The sequence below is a fragment of the Camponotus vicinus genome, unplaced genomic scaffold, assembly GCF_025532165.1.
Source record: "Camponotus vicinus isolate PSW18456_S1 unplaced genomic scaffold, iyCamVici1.0 SCAF_9, whole genome shotgun sequence".
Taxonomy (NCBI): Eukaryota; Metazoa; Arthropoda; class Insecta; order Hymenoptera; family Formicidae; genus Camponotus; species Camponotus vicinus.
The window spans coordinates 17,461,033-17,476,799 of NW_028141981.1; the positions used below are offsets into that span (position 1 = coordinate 17,461,033).

Consider the following 15,767-nt stretch of genomic DNA (forward strand, 5'->3'; position numbering starts at 1 on the left):
TCGGAGCCCTTCGAAATGCTGCTCGGTGCTGTTCCCATCGAAATGTACCCGAATAAATGTCCCGTCCCAAACGATCGAGAAATGTCGTCGAATTGGAGGATTATTCATTGCATTCAGGGCGACAATTGATTCTCGCACAAATAATAGTTTCAGAAGAAAAAGCTTTATTTAACTCAAAAAAAGATAAAATTATCGCACTCATATTTTCAATTGAATCTTGTGAAATAATAGATTGATTTTGAATCTATTTTTTTTAACAATATTTCGATTACTCTAAATAATAACGTGCCATATAAGAAAAGAGCCAGTCTTTTATTTTATTTTTTTAAGCTCAAATCAACAAGATTCGGTCGTCATCAAAGCACTGGGAGCAGACAAATCGCGCATTTCGCAGGTATATGCGTAGGCATTCGTTCGTCGAATTACTCTTTTTAATGGGGAACACACAGAAAGTATGAATTTGCGAGGGTGTCGTGTTTACCTCCCAGGTTTTCGTAACGGTTCTAGCGGCGTCTCTCGGATATAAGTATATACCTATGAGGGGAGGAGAGGAGGGGAAGGGGAAGCTAAGTAATAACCGCCAATGGAATTAGAAACGCCAAAGAGTCGCGCAGATAGTGGATGGGATGTACGTGACTGTAAGTTGATAATCTTTTTCTCTCTCGATGACGGTGCATACGTGCATATGCGGAAGTGGAAGAAACTGCGCGCGAGATGGTATTTAAAATCTATCCAGAGAACGCGTCAAGCGAACATTATTTTGTATGCGATGTCGATTGAATTAATCTTCTCCGATCGTTATCGCGCACGTTTCTCTCGGCAAAGTCCAATTTGTTCCGTGTATAAAATTCAGCGAAACGACCGGTCGGCAACGGACGACGTGAATAAAACCCGTACGATTCGAATTAATTGGCGATTACCACGTTGACAACCGAAATTCGACTGTTACTTTCCATCTGTCAACGAGCCGCCGCATTTTCGAACCTCCAAATTCTTGGCATAAAAATTCTACGTACAATATTTTTTTCGGTCACCAAAATTCTCGTTACAAAATTCTTTCAAGTATTTAAATAAAAATATCAATGATCGAATCTATCTTAATGACATATACGATTTAATTCCCCGCGGAAAGTGCCTCGCGTCATGTCTTGCTTCGGCGGCTACAACGAGCAGATCTACTTAATCGAGATACTGATCGATAAATTGACGTTGACGCCCGTTAAAATCAAAGACATCGGCGAACATCCTATCGTGATTAAGATCATATTCTTAGATCTTCCCATGTTCGAGTTTACACGCGACTCGGACGCGTCGAAGCGCGATCAGGAGGACGTGCGTTTCACGATGGGCAAAGGCTGTCTGTTCATCAAACGACCGCGGGATCTCGTTCATGAACTTCGCTCGACGAAAGTGAGGATAGGCGTGTTTCGTGGGGACGATACTTATCCTATCGCGGAGACCGATTTAACCCTGCCGGGCTGCCTCTGCGACCAAATCGCCATGATCGATAACGATCCCGAAAATCAACCAAAGCCGTTTACAGTGAAGGGTGGTTTTCATCTTCTCGATCCAGGCGAGGATCCATCCGGTACATTGTACATGGAACTTGTCATCGCGTGTCTCGGACGTGTCTCCAAAACGCAATACGAGTTACTTCCGAAATCTCTCGTTTCCGACAAACAAGACAAGGAACGGGAGATCTATGTAAAACGATTCGTACCGCCCGAGTTTCTCGAAAAGAAAATCTCCGAGGTAGAGATTAAAAAAGCCGTGAAACCACCGAAAATTAAAAAAAGAAAGAAAGGAGATAGAAAAGCTAAAAAGAAAAAAGGCAAAAAATGATCTCTATGAATTCTGAAGTGTTCTCTGCATTAGTCGAATAATTATTTTAGATTCGTCGCTATGGTAACCGTCTGACAATTGGAAATGTCACTTGACCGATTCGAGAATTAACGTGCACGCGGGGAGATTTCCGGCCCGAAACATTCGCAAAATTAATGGCGCGATTCGTACAAGTATATCATTAACGTCATTTCAGAGTCATCTTCCAAATTTATCGTATCGCCGACAACGCGCGTGTATCTATCAGTTTCTGTGCTCGATCCACGCAAAATGGCCTTGAAGAAGAAAAAAATGTCAAAGTTGGAAAGAGAACAATTGTACATGCTTGAAATTCTCGTAGATTGTTTAAATCTATATCCTGAGAAGATTATTAATAACGAGGAACGCGATTTGATGATACGTGTAAGCTTCATCGATCTCACGTCTGTCGATATCGTTGCCGAAGAATTAGCCGAGCTTAAAGGAAGCAAGAACAAAGAAAAACGATTCTCCGATGAGTACATCAACTACGAGGGTAAGACGTGTCTGTTCGTTCGAACGCCGAGCAATTTAATACGATCTATAAAATCGACTCCTCTGAGCGTCGAAGTGTATCGAATTCTTCGCGAAGAGCATCGTAACTCGCGAGATGATGTCGGTCAGGTTCTTGTCTGCGCGGCAATGGCATTTCTGCCAGGATATTTCTGCGATCGCATAGTCGCGGCCAAGAACGAGATAGACGGACTATCGAAGCCGTATACGTTGATGCAAGTTTACACTTTAACCGACGAGCAAGGACAGCCCTGCGGATCTGTTTCAATGTATTTGAGACTGTCGTGTTTCGGAAGCTCAATTATCAATCATCTTACGCTTCATGAAAAGTCGTTTGTGTTTCGAGGATTTCCTCTCGGTTGGAAATTTCGTTGCGCGAGATTCTCCGATGAAAATATAAACGAAGAGAAGAATGGAAAACGCGACAATGACGCGTTTTTATTATTGAGCAAGATTCTGGATCCCGCATATTTAAAATTGCACGATAAAAAAGATTTAGATGCTCGTTTCGCGTTAACGAGACCAGAATCGCCGCCTCGTGTATCGATAGACCAACCGGGATTCGAAAAGCTAACGAGCGCTGAGAAACTAAACGACCGTAAATATCGGGGTTTGATTTATGAGATATATCCGGACGAGCCTACTTGTTCGTGTCTACCGACAAATCGATCGACGCATCCTATGATATGTCGTTCCGGATGCGTTCGCTCTTGTTGCATGGCTTTGAGAAATCCCGATATTCTCAAAAATCCATCGCTCGCTACGCTTACCGATTACGTCGATAATTTACATATAGAATCAGGTGCGGAAGAAGATGTAAATTGTTCCGACAATACGAGAATGAGAGATGGCGAGGATACAGACAATAATCATTTAAATAGCAATGCGTTATGGAATGAAGAGTGGTACAGTAATAACAATTTTAAAAATCGTATGAAGGGCGGAAGCGACTACGGTGCAGCTTCCGAAACGACGACTAGCGTCATATATGAAAAGAGTAAAAAAGCAGGCATTAACTCACCGTATAAGTCACGTCCAAGACTCACTGATGGAGCGAAGCCAGCAGCGGGTTGCGTTTGTCCGGGGAAGAATCTGTCATCTTGGAGAACGGGAACCTCGAAGTGTACGAAGAAACCTTGCGTGGGCGCAGATTGCATGATACGTGCCTTTAAGGAGGCTCAAGAATTCGTAGACTCCATTGGCAAGGTGCCAGGTCTGGTGGGCCTCGGCTTGATGGATCCATCCGAAAGTCCCTATTTCGGAAGAGACGTTGATAAAGATTATGCTATCCAGAAAACACCAAGCGAGAGAAAACGAGCATCTCCCGATCCTGTCCTGACATTGCCGAATTTACAATGTACCGCTCCTTGCAACACACAAATTAAATCCGTCATCAGCGCGCAAACCATCAAATCGCAAACTAAATCCGTCGCTTCTATATCTACCCTTCCCATAATGACAGCGGTCCCAGGACGCCCCGGTGTCGTTCGCGAAGCGATACCATCGTTACCGGAAGCAACATTAGTCCCGATCACCGTCAAGCCGAAGAAGAAGGAGGACAAGAAGGAGAAGAAGGAGGACAAGAAGGAAAAGAAGGAGGAAAAACCGGAGAAGCAGAAAGAGAAAGAGTCGGACGTTACGACGACCGCGCCGTTGGATGTTGACGTCGGTCCCTGCGGCGAGCCAAAATGTAAATCTCGCCGAAAGAAACCTCGCGACGACCGGCCGACACCGCACGAAATCGTCGAAGAATCGCAAAAATCCTTGATACCGCCAAGCATCGCAAAGGACGTTAGTAAATTTATCAAAAGACGACCATATCCGAGAGGTAAATCTCTACCTGGCCCGGATGGTGACCGCGACGTCGCGAGACATCCAATTAAAGTTAGCAAACGCGTGATGCGCCACATTTATTCGATCGGCGACGTTTATCCCGGGACTAATTACGGCCACAAGAACTGCATCGATCCGCGAATGAGGATACCGGCCAACATGGGCTGGCTGTGGAACACGAGCATGATGGTGGGCCAGCTGAAGTATCCACGTATCGGTTGGAAACCGGGCGCGATCGGCCGTTACTTGAACGAATTGCTGAAGGCGGCTAAGGGCGCTTCCCTGCCGGAGGATAGTCGGCCGAGGTCGATACCCTCGCGGACCGGCCTGCGACGCAAGTTGTACAAGAGCCTGAGCTACATTTCGTTGAAGAAGGAGGAGGCCGAGGAGGAAGTGGAACCGCCGCCCACCCTGCACATCCACCGGAAGGACGGCACGTATTACGTAACGATGTATCCGATTAGACAGGAGACCGGGGACGTGCCGCAGCTCGAGGAGCCGATGAAGCCGCTCCAGTTTAAGATAGTACGCAACAAGGACGACGTCTCCGTCGCGTCGAGTTCCACGGCATCGGACATGGAGATCGAGTTCTCGCCACCGGCAGCGGTCAACAGGTACCGGAAGAAACCCGACGTGATTCACGTGGACACCCAGGTCAGGCAGCAGGAGATCCTGGACGCCTTCAAGTCACCGGTCGACGCACCCAAGAAGAAGGAAAAGAAGGGCAAGAAAGGAAAGAAGTAACCGTGAAATCATGCCGTTTCCCCTCCCCCCCCTCTTACCACGTTCGTTATCCTAGCATCGGATCGCGAGAGGAAAGCAGCCATATCGGAGGTTTGTATCTCACCGAAAAATTTTAAGTACAGTGCACGCCAGTGCGACCGGTTAACGTTATATCGATCCTAATTTTATACGACGCATTAAAACTCGATTATACGTACCCCATACTTTTCGCGGGTCCAATCAACTAATTGCGGAAATAATTTACCGGGAAAAGATGAAGCGATTACACCCCTCGTAATTTAATATCTCGATGTGTTAGTCATCAATGTTACGTACTTTGGAAAAGGGAAGCGATATATACATAATGTTTACCTCTAATAGCACATTTTTTCAAAACATTGTGCAAAATTAATCCGTTATAAATCCCTCTAAACAAATTTAAAAAAAACGTCTCATATTCGCAATAACCTCAAATAGTTCATGTGTGATGCGTTCACTTCGGTTAAACATTCAGATTCAGTACGTTACATAATTATTAAATATATTATCATTAGAACTCACCAACGACGAAGTCCGTTGATTGAAGAAGACGTAGGAGAACACGAATTCCTCACAGTTTATCGAAACTTGAGTTAATTAAGCCGGATATCACAAAAACTCTGTAGCACAAGATACCGCCGGAACTTTTCTTACTAAATTCAAATTCTCACGCTTGGCGTCATGCGCGACATCTGTCGTCGGTGTTCGTCTCTACTTCACTTTTAATGTTATCGACAAGAGTTAAGGAATCGGCGTAGTCGGTGTTCGGTGTTATTTCGCGATATTTTGACAATAGGAATGAATGTCACGGCCCAGGAGGAGAAGAATCAGGTTGTGCGTAGACGGATGCTCGATCTGCATGATGTCCACGTGGGAAAAGTACCGCATGATTCGCCCTGGTTGCGAAGTGTCCGTCTGCGATTCTTGCAAGACGGCCAACGTAAGGAGTGGGACGTGATAAGAATCCACGACAGCGTTTGTATAATTATCTTCAATATAAGTCGAAAGAAGCTCGTGTTTGTCAGGCAATTTCGGCCGGCTGTATATTACGCCTTTCTACCGGAGAAACAAGACGAGATCGATGTCAAACGTTATCCCGCGACGCTCGGACTGGCCTTGGAACTCTGCGCTGGTATCGTGGACAAGGACACGTCTCTCGTCGAAATAGCCAGGGAAGAATTAAGAGAGGAGTGCGGCTACGAAGCGCCCATTTCGGCTTTTGAGGAAATCACTACTTATTTGTAAGTTTTATTATGCAACACTTATACTGTAGTCTAATTGTTGCCCTTTATCTTTGTATAAAAAATATAGCAAGTTTAGAAGCAATAATTTTTGGTATATTAAATTATATTTAATAAATTATACATTTTTTGATATATTAAATTATATTTATAATAAAACTTTTTGATTTGTGTATAATTACAATTTATGTTGATGAATGAAATAAGTTGTATTCACGAAATACAGAAAATTAAAGAAATTCATTGTATTCTTTTTAGATCCAGCGCTTCTGCTAGTGCAAAGCAAACTCTTTTCTATGTAGAGGTCACAGATGATATGCATATACACCCTGGTAAGTTTGAATTATAAATATTCTTTCTTAATCTTTTATCATAGAATAATTTTATAAAGAATATTTTTCATCGGTAAAATTACATATTTCAAATGTACAAGTGATTTATTCTATTAAATTTTTTATGTTAAAGGTGGTGGTGCTGAATCTGAAGGTGAACTTATAGAAGTGGTAGAATTGAGCATTCCAGAACTAAAAGATTACATGAGATCCAAGGAAATACAGAGCCCCTCCAGCTTTCTCTTTGGTGTGACTTGGTTTCTATTTAATAAATCTGAATACTGTTCATAGATTAAAACTAAAGATCATTCCACTCTGTTATCTAAAATAAAATAAAGCACTACAAATTAGTCACAAATAAAAATATTAATTCTTAAAATTATACTTCTAAATTAATTACAAGTTAAAATCAATATTGGTCAACCGCGTTTATTTACAAATAGAGCATTTATACACAAAGCAATTAAGGGATAGTTGCATAATTAGTTACGCAAACTTTTACAAGAACTGATATTCAATTAATATTCAGTTCATCTTTTGTAAATTGAGAGCTAACCCATGCAAGACCCCATTTTAAATTTGTTAGTAGGAATTTTAAGGCTTTAGTCCATTGTTCTTCCGAATTAAATTGTATTCTGAAAAAAAAGATTAAGAAATATTCAATAGAATGTATCTTAGATGATTTTCTAAAGTAAAGATTAAATCACTTATATATCAAGTGATTCAAGGTAGATGCTCACACATACTTGATGGAATATGAATTGCCTGTCGCAGAATCTTCAATTTTGCCACGATCCATTCTGTATGGCAGACAGAATCCACTGTCTCCTTTTTCCACTTGTTCCTTAAATTGTTGCAAACAATCCAGAAATGCCACCATAGCTGCATCGAATTTCGTATCCCATAAAAATTTGAATCCTCCGCTTCCATATAATGGAAGCTCTTTGTTTTGATCCAATGCCTCGATATAACTGTGATTGCCAAATGGCACTAAACGAAAACGTTTGAACGTTAAGTTCATTTTGCGCGCTAGAGCCACTAGCAGAAGAGTCGTTTGTCCCCACGCGGCATTTATTTCGCTCCAATCCACTGGCGCACTCGGCAATCGCCCTAATCGAAACGAATTTATGGTTCCAAAGTGACCCGAGTGCCAGATGTGAAATGTGGCATTGAAAACATTTGTTTTTTTCAACCTTTCCAGTTGCGAAGCTGCATATGCCAGTTGATTGTCTAGACTATGGAAAATATCCACATTAAGTATAATAAAAATAAAAATTAATAAGAAATTTATTTATTATATGTAAAAAGAGGTAATTTGAGATTTTATTTACCTGCGACATTCATCTTCAGCTAACATGAGATCTCTTCTGTGTTTTGAATATTCTTTCCAATACCTATCTTCCTCGCTTTGCAATCTCTCTTTTTCTCTTTCTTGTTCCGCTATGGCATTTTTAGTAACTATCTCCTCTTTCCTCAGCGCTTCTAGTTCTCTTATCATTCTTTCTTCCTCAGCCTTTATATCCTGCAATTCTTTTGTAAGATTCTCCATCTCTACATCTTCATGTCCTTGATATTGCTGTTCAATTTCTAGTTTCTTCAGGTACTGATTATAATCTGACCATTCTCCTTCTGTCATTCGTAATTGCTGATCCATTAATACCAAAAGATTATCGGTACATTCATCGCAAAGTGGATGATCTGCTGAGCTACTACTACTAAGAATATCAAATAATGTTGCTCGCACCTAGAAAATATTAATTGGATCATTTAACAAATACAGATTTCACTTTAAAAAAATATAAAAAGTATCTCTTAAATTTCTTTGTACCTTTAAATGATGACTTAAGCTTTCTGTTTCACCTGAATCACCAACTAACATAAATCCATTTGTACCATTTCCTGATTCAGTCAATCTGAATGGTGGAACTAAGTGTTCTATACTATCACTTTGGGGTTCTAATTCTCCAACAACTTGCTGTTGTATAGGAACTAAAATAAAATAACAATTATGTAGCACATTTGTTATTTTTCTACATTAAATAATCTTATTTTATATCAAATTTTCAATTATATATAATCAAAAAATAACTAAAATAACATCTCTCTCATAGTTTAACATAAACTGCATCACTAAGAGACATTGCTCGATATTGTGCACCAAGTAGCAATGCATGTATACATAATAATTTAGATATACTATCTCTGCAAAAGCCATATTGTTGATATATAGATGCTAAATGTATCCATTTAATAGAGTTTGTGCTTGTTATAGAATTGTTATAAATTTAATGGGAAAAATCAAATTATTCACAATGATTTCGAAAACGCAAATTAATGCGCTATATGTTAATTGCAAACGATTAATGCAACCATGCAAAAAAGCATTATGAACGCGAAAGTAGCGAGCAGGGCAATCGACTCGATGATGTACGTCGAGAATTGCCAGTAGAAAATAGAAATTACCTACGTGAGAGTTCGGCGAGAGTGTGCTCTCCGAGGTGATCGAAACTCGAATCTAATTTCAGCGGCTGTAGACATCGTTGACACGCGAAACTGACGTTTGTCTTTAAGTCTACCATTGTTGTCTGTCGCTTACCGAGGAGAGTTGCTCACTGTACAACCTGTCCGTTCGCGTCGTTATTTACATATACAATGCATCTATCGTTGCTTGTGACGCTTGGGGTCAGCTGATGTTGTTTCACCAAGCGTCCGTCAGTTAGCGCTACTATTGTTCGGCGTAAAATGTCGTGTTTATTTTTTTTCGGCGTAAACAGATATGTGTGTATATTTTACGCGGGAATTATTACATATAAGGAATTTATATCGTGGTGTAATGTAGACTCCCTATAGGTATTGTTTATATTTCGCATTCTCTTTTTAAACATTGAAGCCGATTAATCTCGTGTCCTCTTTTCTCCCGCCTTGCTAGGGATTAATTCCTTGCAACACAGAAGCTTATCTACTGTCGATAACTCTATCAAATCGTTAACCGTATTGCATAACTTATCGTATAGTTTATTGTGTAGTTGAAAAAAGGTCTTTTGTTTAAATATTATTATTATAGATAAAGTGTGAGAGATAGCATTGACGAGAAACATATCTTTTATGATAATTGCGTAAGTCGAGATGTATGACGGGAGTTTAACCGCTCTTCGCGACTAGTGCAATGCACTCATTTCGAGAATCGCAATTGCAATTTGAAATCACCTAACTTCAAATCGTTAGTCATGGACGTGCCGCGGCGACTTGTAGAGTCGCATTTCAATCGTTTCGTGCTTTTCGCGTTTATTATCGTCTAAAAATGGAATTTCGGGCGCTAAAACTAATCGCGAGTGTCTTGTGAAGTGTCGAGCGCTTATGATGCATCAAACACAATCATTATTATCGTGCCAATATCGCGATTCGGCATCGATGTTCCGTATCTGTGAAATCGATCGAAATCCTCGGCGCCATATTGTAATATTTTATGGCGTGATTTCTCTGCCAAAGGACAATGAAGATATAATCGATGCACCATCGTTCCTAGGTATGTATATCGTCTCTCTAAAAGCTAATTACATATTCAGCTCATGGTAAATTCAAACAATATAATTCAAAGATAATTCCGATACTTCCAAGATTATAGTATATCACTCTTTAAAAAATATCACTCTATAATATTTCGAATCGCAATCAGCGAAATACGCCGCGGTGGATTGTAAGATTGCCGTTCTGTATTTTTCGCAATTTTTACTGTTAAATTTAATAGTTCTCTCTCTCTCTCCTCTCTCTCCCGCTCTCCCTCCCTCTCCCTCTCTCTCTCCCTCTCTCTCTCTCTCTCTCTCTCTCTATTTTTGCTGTTTGAAAATGTGCGAGGAATTATTGTATCATAAAGTAGATATAACATTGTTTTTTTTTTAATATATAATTGATATTATATATGTCAGTGTTGCGATTTTAATATCGGCAATCTATTTTTGTATGTCCGAAATCATTACTCTGTGGAAAATATTTTATAATATTTTTTCATTGAAATACATTGAAAATGCGGTTGATGCATGATCATCGTTAAATTTTGTAATTATATATATTGTTATCTTATAAAAAATTAACTTTATTAATTTATAAAATCATTACAAAAAAAAATATTTTTATCTGCTGTTTTAATCAACAATGTGATCTTATATTTAAATAATCTTATATCTTCTTATATCTAAAATTGTGTATTTGTATATGTTATATATTTTTATCTAAAAATTGAGAAAAAATATTTTTCTTTTTGTTTTAATCTGGACTAATTATATAATATTATAAAATATTATCTAGCCATTTTTCCAATTATTTTTTATTTTACTTGATATTCATGAGACTTTATCTAAATCTGTGCGTCTCTTTAATAATCTTATCGATAACAATTTATTAATTATAAGTCTAACAATTGAAGAAAAAAAAATACATTATTATTTAAGAATAATTTATAAATATTTGAATTTATTGTATGTGTACGATTGTCAATAAAATTACATATCTATAAATTTATATATATTATGTTTAGCAAAAAATATAAAATATTTTATACAATTAATTATTAATATACTTAATATATAATTTACAGGGAGCTGATAACTGCCAGGGCATCGGGCTGCTTTCGAGTTACATAGAGGGTGCTAAGTGAGTACCAATGAGATGCTGCACTCTAGTGGTGATGATTTCACCTATAGCACTAATAAATCTCTGTTTCCAATTTATTTGATTTTTCTCTTTCTTCGATAGCCATTCCATGGCTTTCCCACGTGAAAAAATCTTCTACATAAAAACTAAGTATTTTAAAAAAAATTATTTTATATTAGAATTATATAGCCTATAAGAATTATATACCCTATAAGACTACAGACAAACATTTTAGAGAGTGCTTGATAAGTTATATTGTAATCATAAAATTTTATTAATTCCTTATAATCATTTATATATTATACACATTTTTTCTCCTTTTACACTTTATAGAAGAAAATATATTTAAATATAGTTTTTTAATTAAATTTAAAAACTTGTTTCATGTGGATTTAAAAAAGAAATATCTCGATATTTTACAGAGATTTGCTGGTGCTATTTTTTTACACTCGATTTAAATTGTGGTCTTACAATGTCGAGACGCTTAACTTTAATTTTACCTGATGTACGAGAGAAAACTTTTTTCCAATAACAAAGAACACGATCAAACTTTATATTTATATGACGGACGGTAATCGTGCAGAGTACCATGTATTAGTTTATGCTATATATATATATAAATGTCTACGAGCGCGCGCATTTTAAGCGATATTCGTCACGTATGCATAAATATCGAATAGAGCTGCCAAGTATCAACAGGTGGCAGCTCGTTTCTGCTTCTTCGCTCGCGCGATATAACTTGAGTTTCACGCGCATTCATCACCAGTACCCATTAGTCGGCGCGCAATAACAATCGGCATTTTCCAAATATAACCGCGCGAAGCTTTCTAATAATGGTTACGACCCTCATCGCTTTCTTGTCTACCGCCCGTGAATTATTATGCGAGAGCTTTTTACCGGTGCGCTTTCTACCGCCTGAGAAGCGCGACGAATCGCCGACTCACAAGCACGTCGCTCACTCGGAATCTGCTTGTTCGATTCTCTCCCTCTTAGATATGTGTGGTTGTCTGAGATTAAATATAAAACCAAAAGAATTTTTAATAAACCGGGCACTCGAGATCCCTTAGAGCGGTCATAATCTCGTCTGAGATTAAACTTGAAATCAAGAGGAAGTGATAATTTATATCATGCTAGTGCAATTTTTTTCTGTAAATTATATATAGATTCAATTATAAATATTTAATAATTCAAACTTTTCATTTTTCTATAAATCTCAAGCGTAACCTGAAGATTCAAAATTAAAAAATTTTAACTTGGAACCTGAACTTTATGCGCATACAATGTTAAAATATTCTTTACTCAATGTTTTTTTAGTAACAAGTATAACTGTATGAAATTTTCTATATCAAGTAAAATATGATATTATAATTCTTTGGAATTTCCTCTCGCGCTAATTAATTGTTGTATAAGATTTATTCCATTATTATTTCTGCTGATCGTAGCACCCGTTAAAGAAATGAATGCAAATTGCATTAGGAAGTTTAATTACTTATCGGGAGCGAGTTTCGCACATCAGTGCGAACGAGCAAAGATAAATCCGCGAGGGTACCCTTACATTAACGTGTATATTTGTCATGCATCGTGCACTCGAGTATTTCTGCCTCGTGGCCTGCAACTTACAATTAGTTGCAACTATGATTGCATTGGAAAGCAACGCGAACACATGAGACGAATAAATTACAGGATGTAATTTAATAATACACTATATTTCTCTCTCTTTCTTTTTCTCTCTCTCTACTTAACAAAGCATTGCAAGTAGATACTCGATAATTTGCCGTCTCTAAAAATGAGCTAAACGTATTAGTTTCTTGCTTTGAAATTAGAATATTTAACATTTTTCTCGAGATAAAAATGGCAAACGAACAAATATTTTAGTTCCATGATGTATGATATTCTCCTCGTTTTTTGCTTTTTTTAGAAGTCATAAAATACCGCGCTACATTTTGAAGAATTAGTATTATTTGTTTTAAGAAAATTCCTCGTCGTCTCGGTTCTGTTTATCTCTGTTAAAATAACAGTATTAAATTATAATAGCATTTCAAGAGAGATTTGTTCATAAATCAAGTTAGATTCATTTATCGCTACTGCAGGTATCACGATAACTTCTCGTCATTTTTCGCTTCATCGAATTTTTCGAGAAATATTAATCGCGTCTTTCTTATCTCTAACGCGCTTTCGCTCTCTATGTAAATTATCCCATCGTATTCATTATGCGAATCAAATTATTCATGACAACGTTTACATGAAAGATGCAAGAGAGACATCGATTAAGCATCAAGCGGTCAAGAGCCGCTAGACGTATCGTTCTCCGGATCAGATCGCGGGATTGTCGCGGCGCACGAAATCGCGCAGGGAAATCGGCCGAGGCGACGAGCACCAAGAGAGTGCGTGCGCTACACGTGCAACTTTGGTATAGCTCCAGTCGATGAGGAGATCGGCGGAGCGGTGACGCAAAGGGAAAACGTGAGGAAGGGTGGGCGGCGACCGTTTGAAACGGAGGAGTGCCGTAGGGGCCAACGCGAACGAAGTCGGTTGAGTTTGAGCCGGGTTGAGTGAAGCGCGGGCGTCACGACGACATCAGCTGGCGTCGTGGCTGGCCTCCGCCAATCCGTCCCTCAGCGGCCATGTTGGCCGTATACCTGGGGCGGAGCGCAGAGCGCCTGTTCTCCCCGTTCTCGTCACGCATTTCACGTTCGAGCTCCTCTTGCCTTTTCCTCCTCCACCATCGCTTCCTCCTCTGGCCTCCTCAGGCCTCCTCTAGCCTCCTCGCGCGCGAGAGTTCGTCCGCTTCTTCTTCTTCTTCTTCTTCTTCTTCTTCTTCTTCTTCTTCCTCTTCCTCTTCCTCGTCGTCCTCCTTCACCGCCGTCGCGTTATCGCGCGTTATCCTCTCGCTCCGCTTCCGACCGGCGTGCCCTGGATGCGCCTGATCGCAGGTTGCGCCTGAACTGCACCTGCAAACGATGACGTAACGTATGTGGCGGACCGCTTTTGATAGCGACGCCAACAGGCGTAAATTAAAGTCGATATTCTCAACAATTTCGAATCATATTTTATTTAGTTTTTCAGATCTCAATTAAAAATTAAATCCAAGATTTCTTTTTATTAATATTAACAATACAAAAAGCATCCGCAAGTTTAGTCAGCAAAAATTATCTCAAATTACTTTAATTAATGTGTATATGTAATACATATATATAAGATCATAATTATACGTACGTGTATAAGTATATATTTAGAGATGTATATCTCCTTGTTTCGAAATGTATAATTTCCTAGCGAATCGCATTCCGTTTAATAATCGCAAGATGCGCTTTCGGGCGAGAACTGACTTTTTCTTCTCGTTTCATCTCTCTCTTTCATTGTACGAGTCGTCTGATTTACGGCGCGCTTACCTCACCGACGACGAGGTTCCGCGCATAGGAAAACAACGACAAGCACGCGCGCGTAGTCGGCGTTCGTTTCGTTTTACGATTACGCGAATCGCGTGTAATTGCCGGGTCCGACCTGGCCGGCGGCCTTCAACTTCGCTTCTTCGCGGCGCGTCAACTGTCCCATAGATCTTCGCGGCGGCGAAAGAGAGCCGAAGTAATTGCAGCGGCCTCGATCGCCGCCAAGTGCAATTATAATACTGGCGTGGAGTTATATCCGACCGACTGGCGTCGATTGCACTTGCAGCGATTCATCTGGGAACCCATTTATTTCGCCTCTTACGAATCAATTAACGCGATACCAGGCGTATCATTCGCGATATCACGAGGATAAGCCTATTTTCGGAGATTGTCCATTCGGCTCGTCGAAGTGATTGCAAATACGAGAGATCACTCGAAAATTAATTTCTCGCGACTTGTACGGATCATTAAGCAAAATCAATTTTTCGAGCTTGGCGATTAGTTATATGATCTCTTCTCACGCGATCGACATAAATTGTGGTCACGGATGATGCTGAAATTGTACGTTGAAATTTCTCGTCGCCAATTTTTAGCATGCACACTTTCTGTGGAAGCATATGTTACGCGCGATGATACGTAAAATTAATTGTTTATCGTTCTCGGAGAAAATGATTTATCGCATTTTGCCTCGGTAACCGAAGCAGATAAGAGACAAATATTAAACGTGTCGAAATTAGGCAAGATAAAGCAATATCCTTTGATAATGATAATCGACTCGTGCATTTAAGGAGAAAAATTTTTCAAGTCAAATATATACAATATTTCATCATATCGAATTTTACAGAAGAACGCTCTTGCCTTATTTTTAGAAGTGCTCGTAATGTAGTTACAATGTGCAGAGAATTGAATAATCTTTCTTCTCTCGAAAGAAAAAGATTATTTCAACAAATAAAAATGGAACGTTTTAAAATTCCTTCGTTTCTACGAAACTCTTGCTGATACGATCCAGTTACTAGTATCCCGTCCTGTTACTAGCAAACAATGGTTGATTTGTGCTTTCTCAAGAGAAACAGCGAGATATCAGGCCTGCGTACGATTACGGGGGCCAGATCCTCGATCGCGATATCGCGCACGTTGTTAATAAAACTACGCGGTGCTGCGATTTTTTCCGGCAGTGATTTTACTTT

The 15,767-nt window shown here is 39.3% G+C and overlaps 5 protein-coding genes across 7 annotated transcripts in view; 4 read left to right on the forward strand and 1 right to left on the reverse strand.

The window, feature by feature from the left end:
- Window positions 1-937: 937 nt before the first annotated feature.
- Window positions 938-1,852, forward strand: LOC145976767 (uncharacterized). Its single transcript, XM_083108137.1, has one exon. It carries the CDS (start codon window positions 1,144-1,146, stop codon window positions 1,840-1,842), a length of 699 nt encoding a protein of 232 aa, XP_082964263.1. The 5' UTR covers window positions 938-1,143; the 3' UTR covers window positions 1,843-1,852.
- A 22-nt stretch (window positions 1,853-1,874) lies between these two features.
- Window positions 1,875-5,771, forward strand: LOC145976765 (uncharacterized). The gene is made up of 2 exons (XM_083108133.1): window positions 1,875-5,040; window positions 5,484-5,771. The coding sequence occupies exon 1, from the start codon at window positions 2,113-2,115 to the stop codon at window positions 4,948-4,950; it is 2,838 nt and encodes a 945-aa protein (XP_082964259.1). The 5' UTR covers window positions 1,875-2,112; the 3' UTR covers window positions 4,951-5,040; window positions 5,484-5,771.
- LOC145976647 (uridine diphosphate glucose pyrophosphatase NUDT14) lies at window positions 5,767-6,832 on the forward strand. Its single transcript, XM_083107877.1, has 3 exons — window positions 5,767-6,209; window positions 6,468-6,541; window positions 6,675-6,832. The coding sequence occupies exons 1-3, from the start codon at window positions 5,767-5,769 to the stop codon at window positions 6,830-6,832; spliced, it is 675 nt and encodes a 224-aa protein (XP_082964003.1).
- Atg6 (Beclin-1-like Atg6) lies at window positions 6,431-9,258 on the reverse strand. 3 transcript variants are annotated; one of them, XM_083108136.1, is made up of 5 exons: window positions 9,005-9,258; window positions 8,370-8,530; window positions 7,873-8,285; window positions 7,282-7,776; window positions 6,431-7,176 (listed from the first exon to the last, which is right to left on the reverse strand). In XM_083108136.1, exons 2-5 carry the CDS (start codon window positions 8,418-8,420, stop codon window positions 7,056-7,058), a joined length of 1,080 nt encoding a protein of 359 aa, XP_082964262.1. In that variant the 5' UTR covers window positions 8,421-8,530; window positions 9,005-9,258; the 3' UTR covers window positions 6,431-7,055. The 3 variants fall into 3 exon arrangements, with proteins under 3 accessions (XP_082964262.1, XP_082964260.1, XP_082964261.1); XM_083108134.1 differs by having other exon boundaries at window positions 9,009-9,255; XM_083108135.1 differs by having other exon boundaries at window positions 7,288-7,776; window positions 9,009-9,253.
- Window positions 9,259-9,781: 523 nt separating this feature from the next.
- Hth (Meis homeobox homothorax) overlaps window positions 9,782-15,767 on the forward strand; it is a 425,203-nt gene continuing 419,217 nt past the window's right edge. The window contains exons 1-2 of the mRNA XM_083108981.1: window positions 9,782-10,067; window positions 11,136-11,191. The gene's annotated coding sequence lies outside the window, so the exon portion shown is untranslated. The remainder of the gene's footprint in view (window positions 10,068-11,135; window positions 11,192-15,767) is intronic.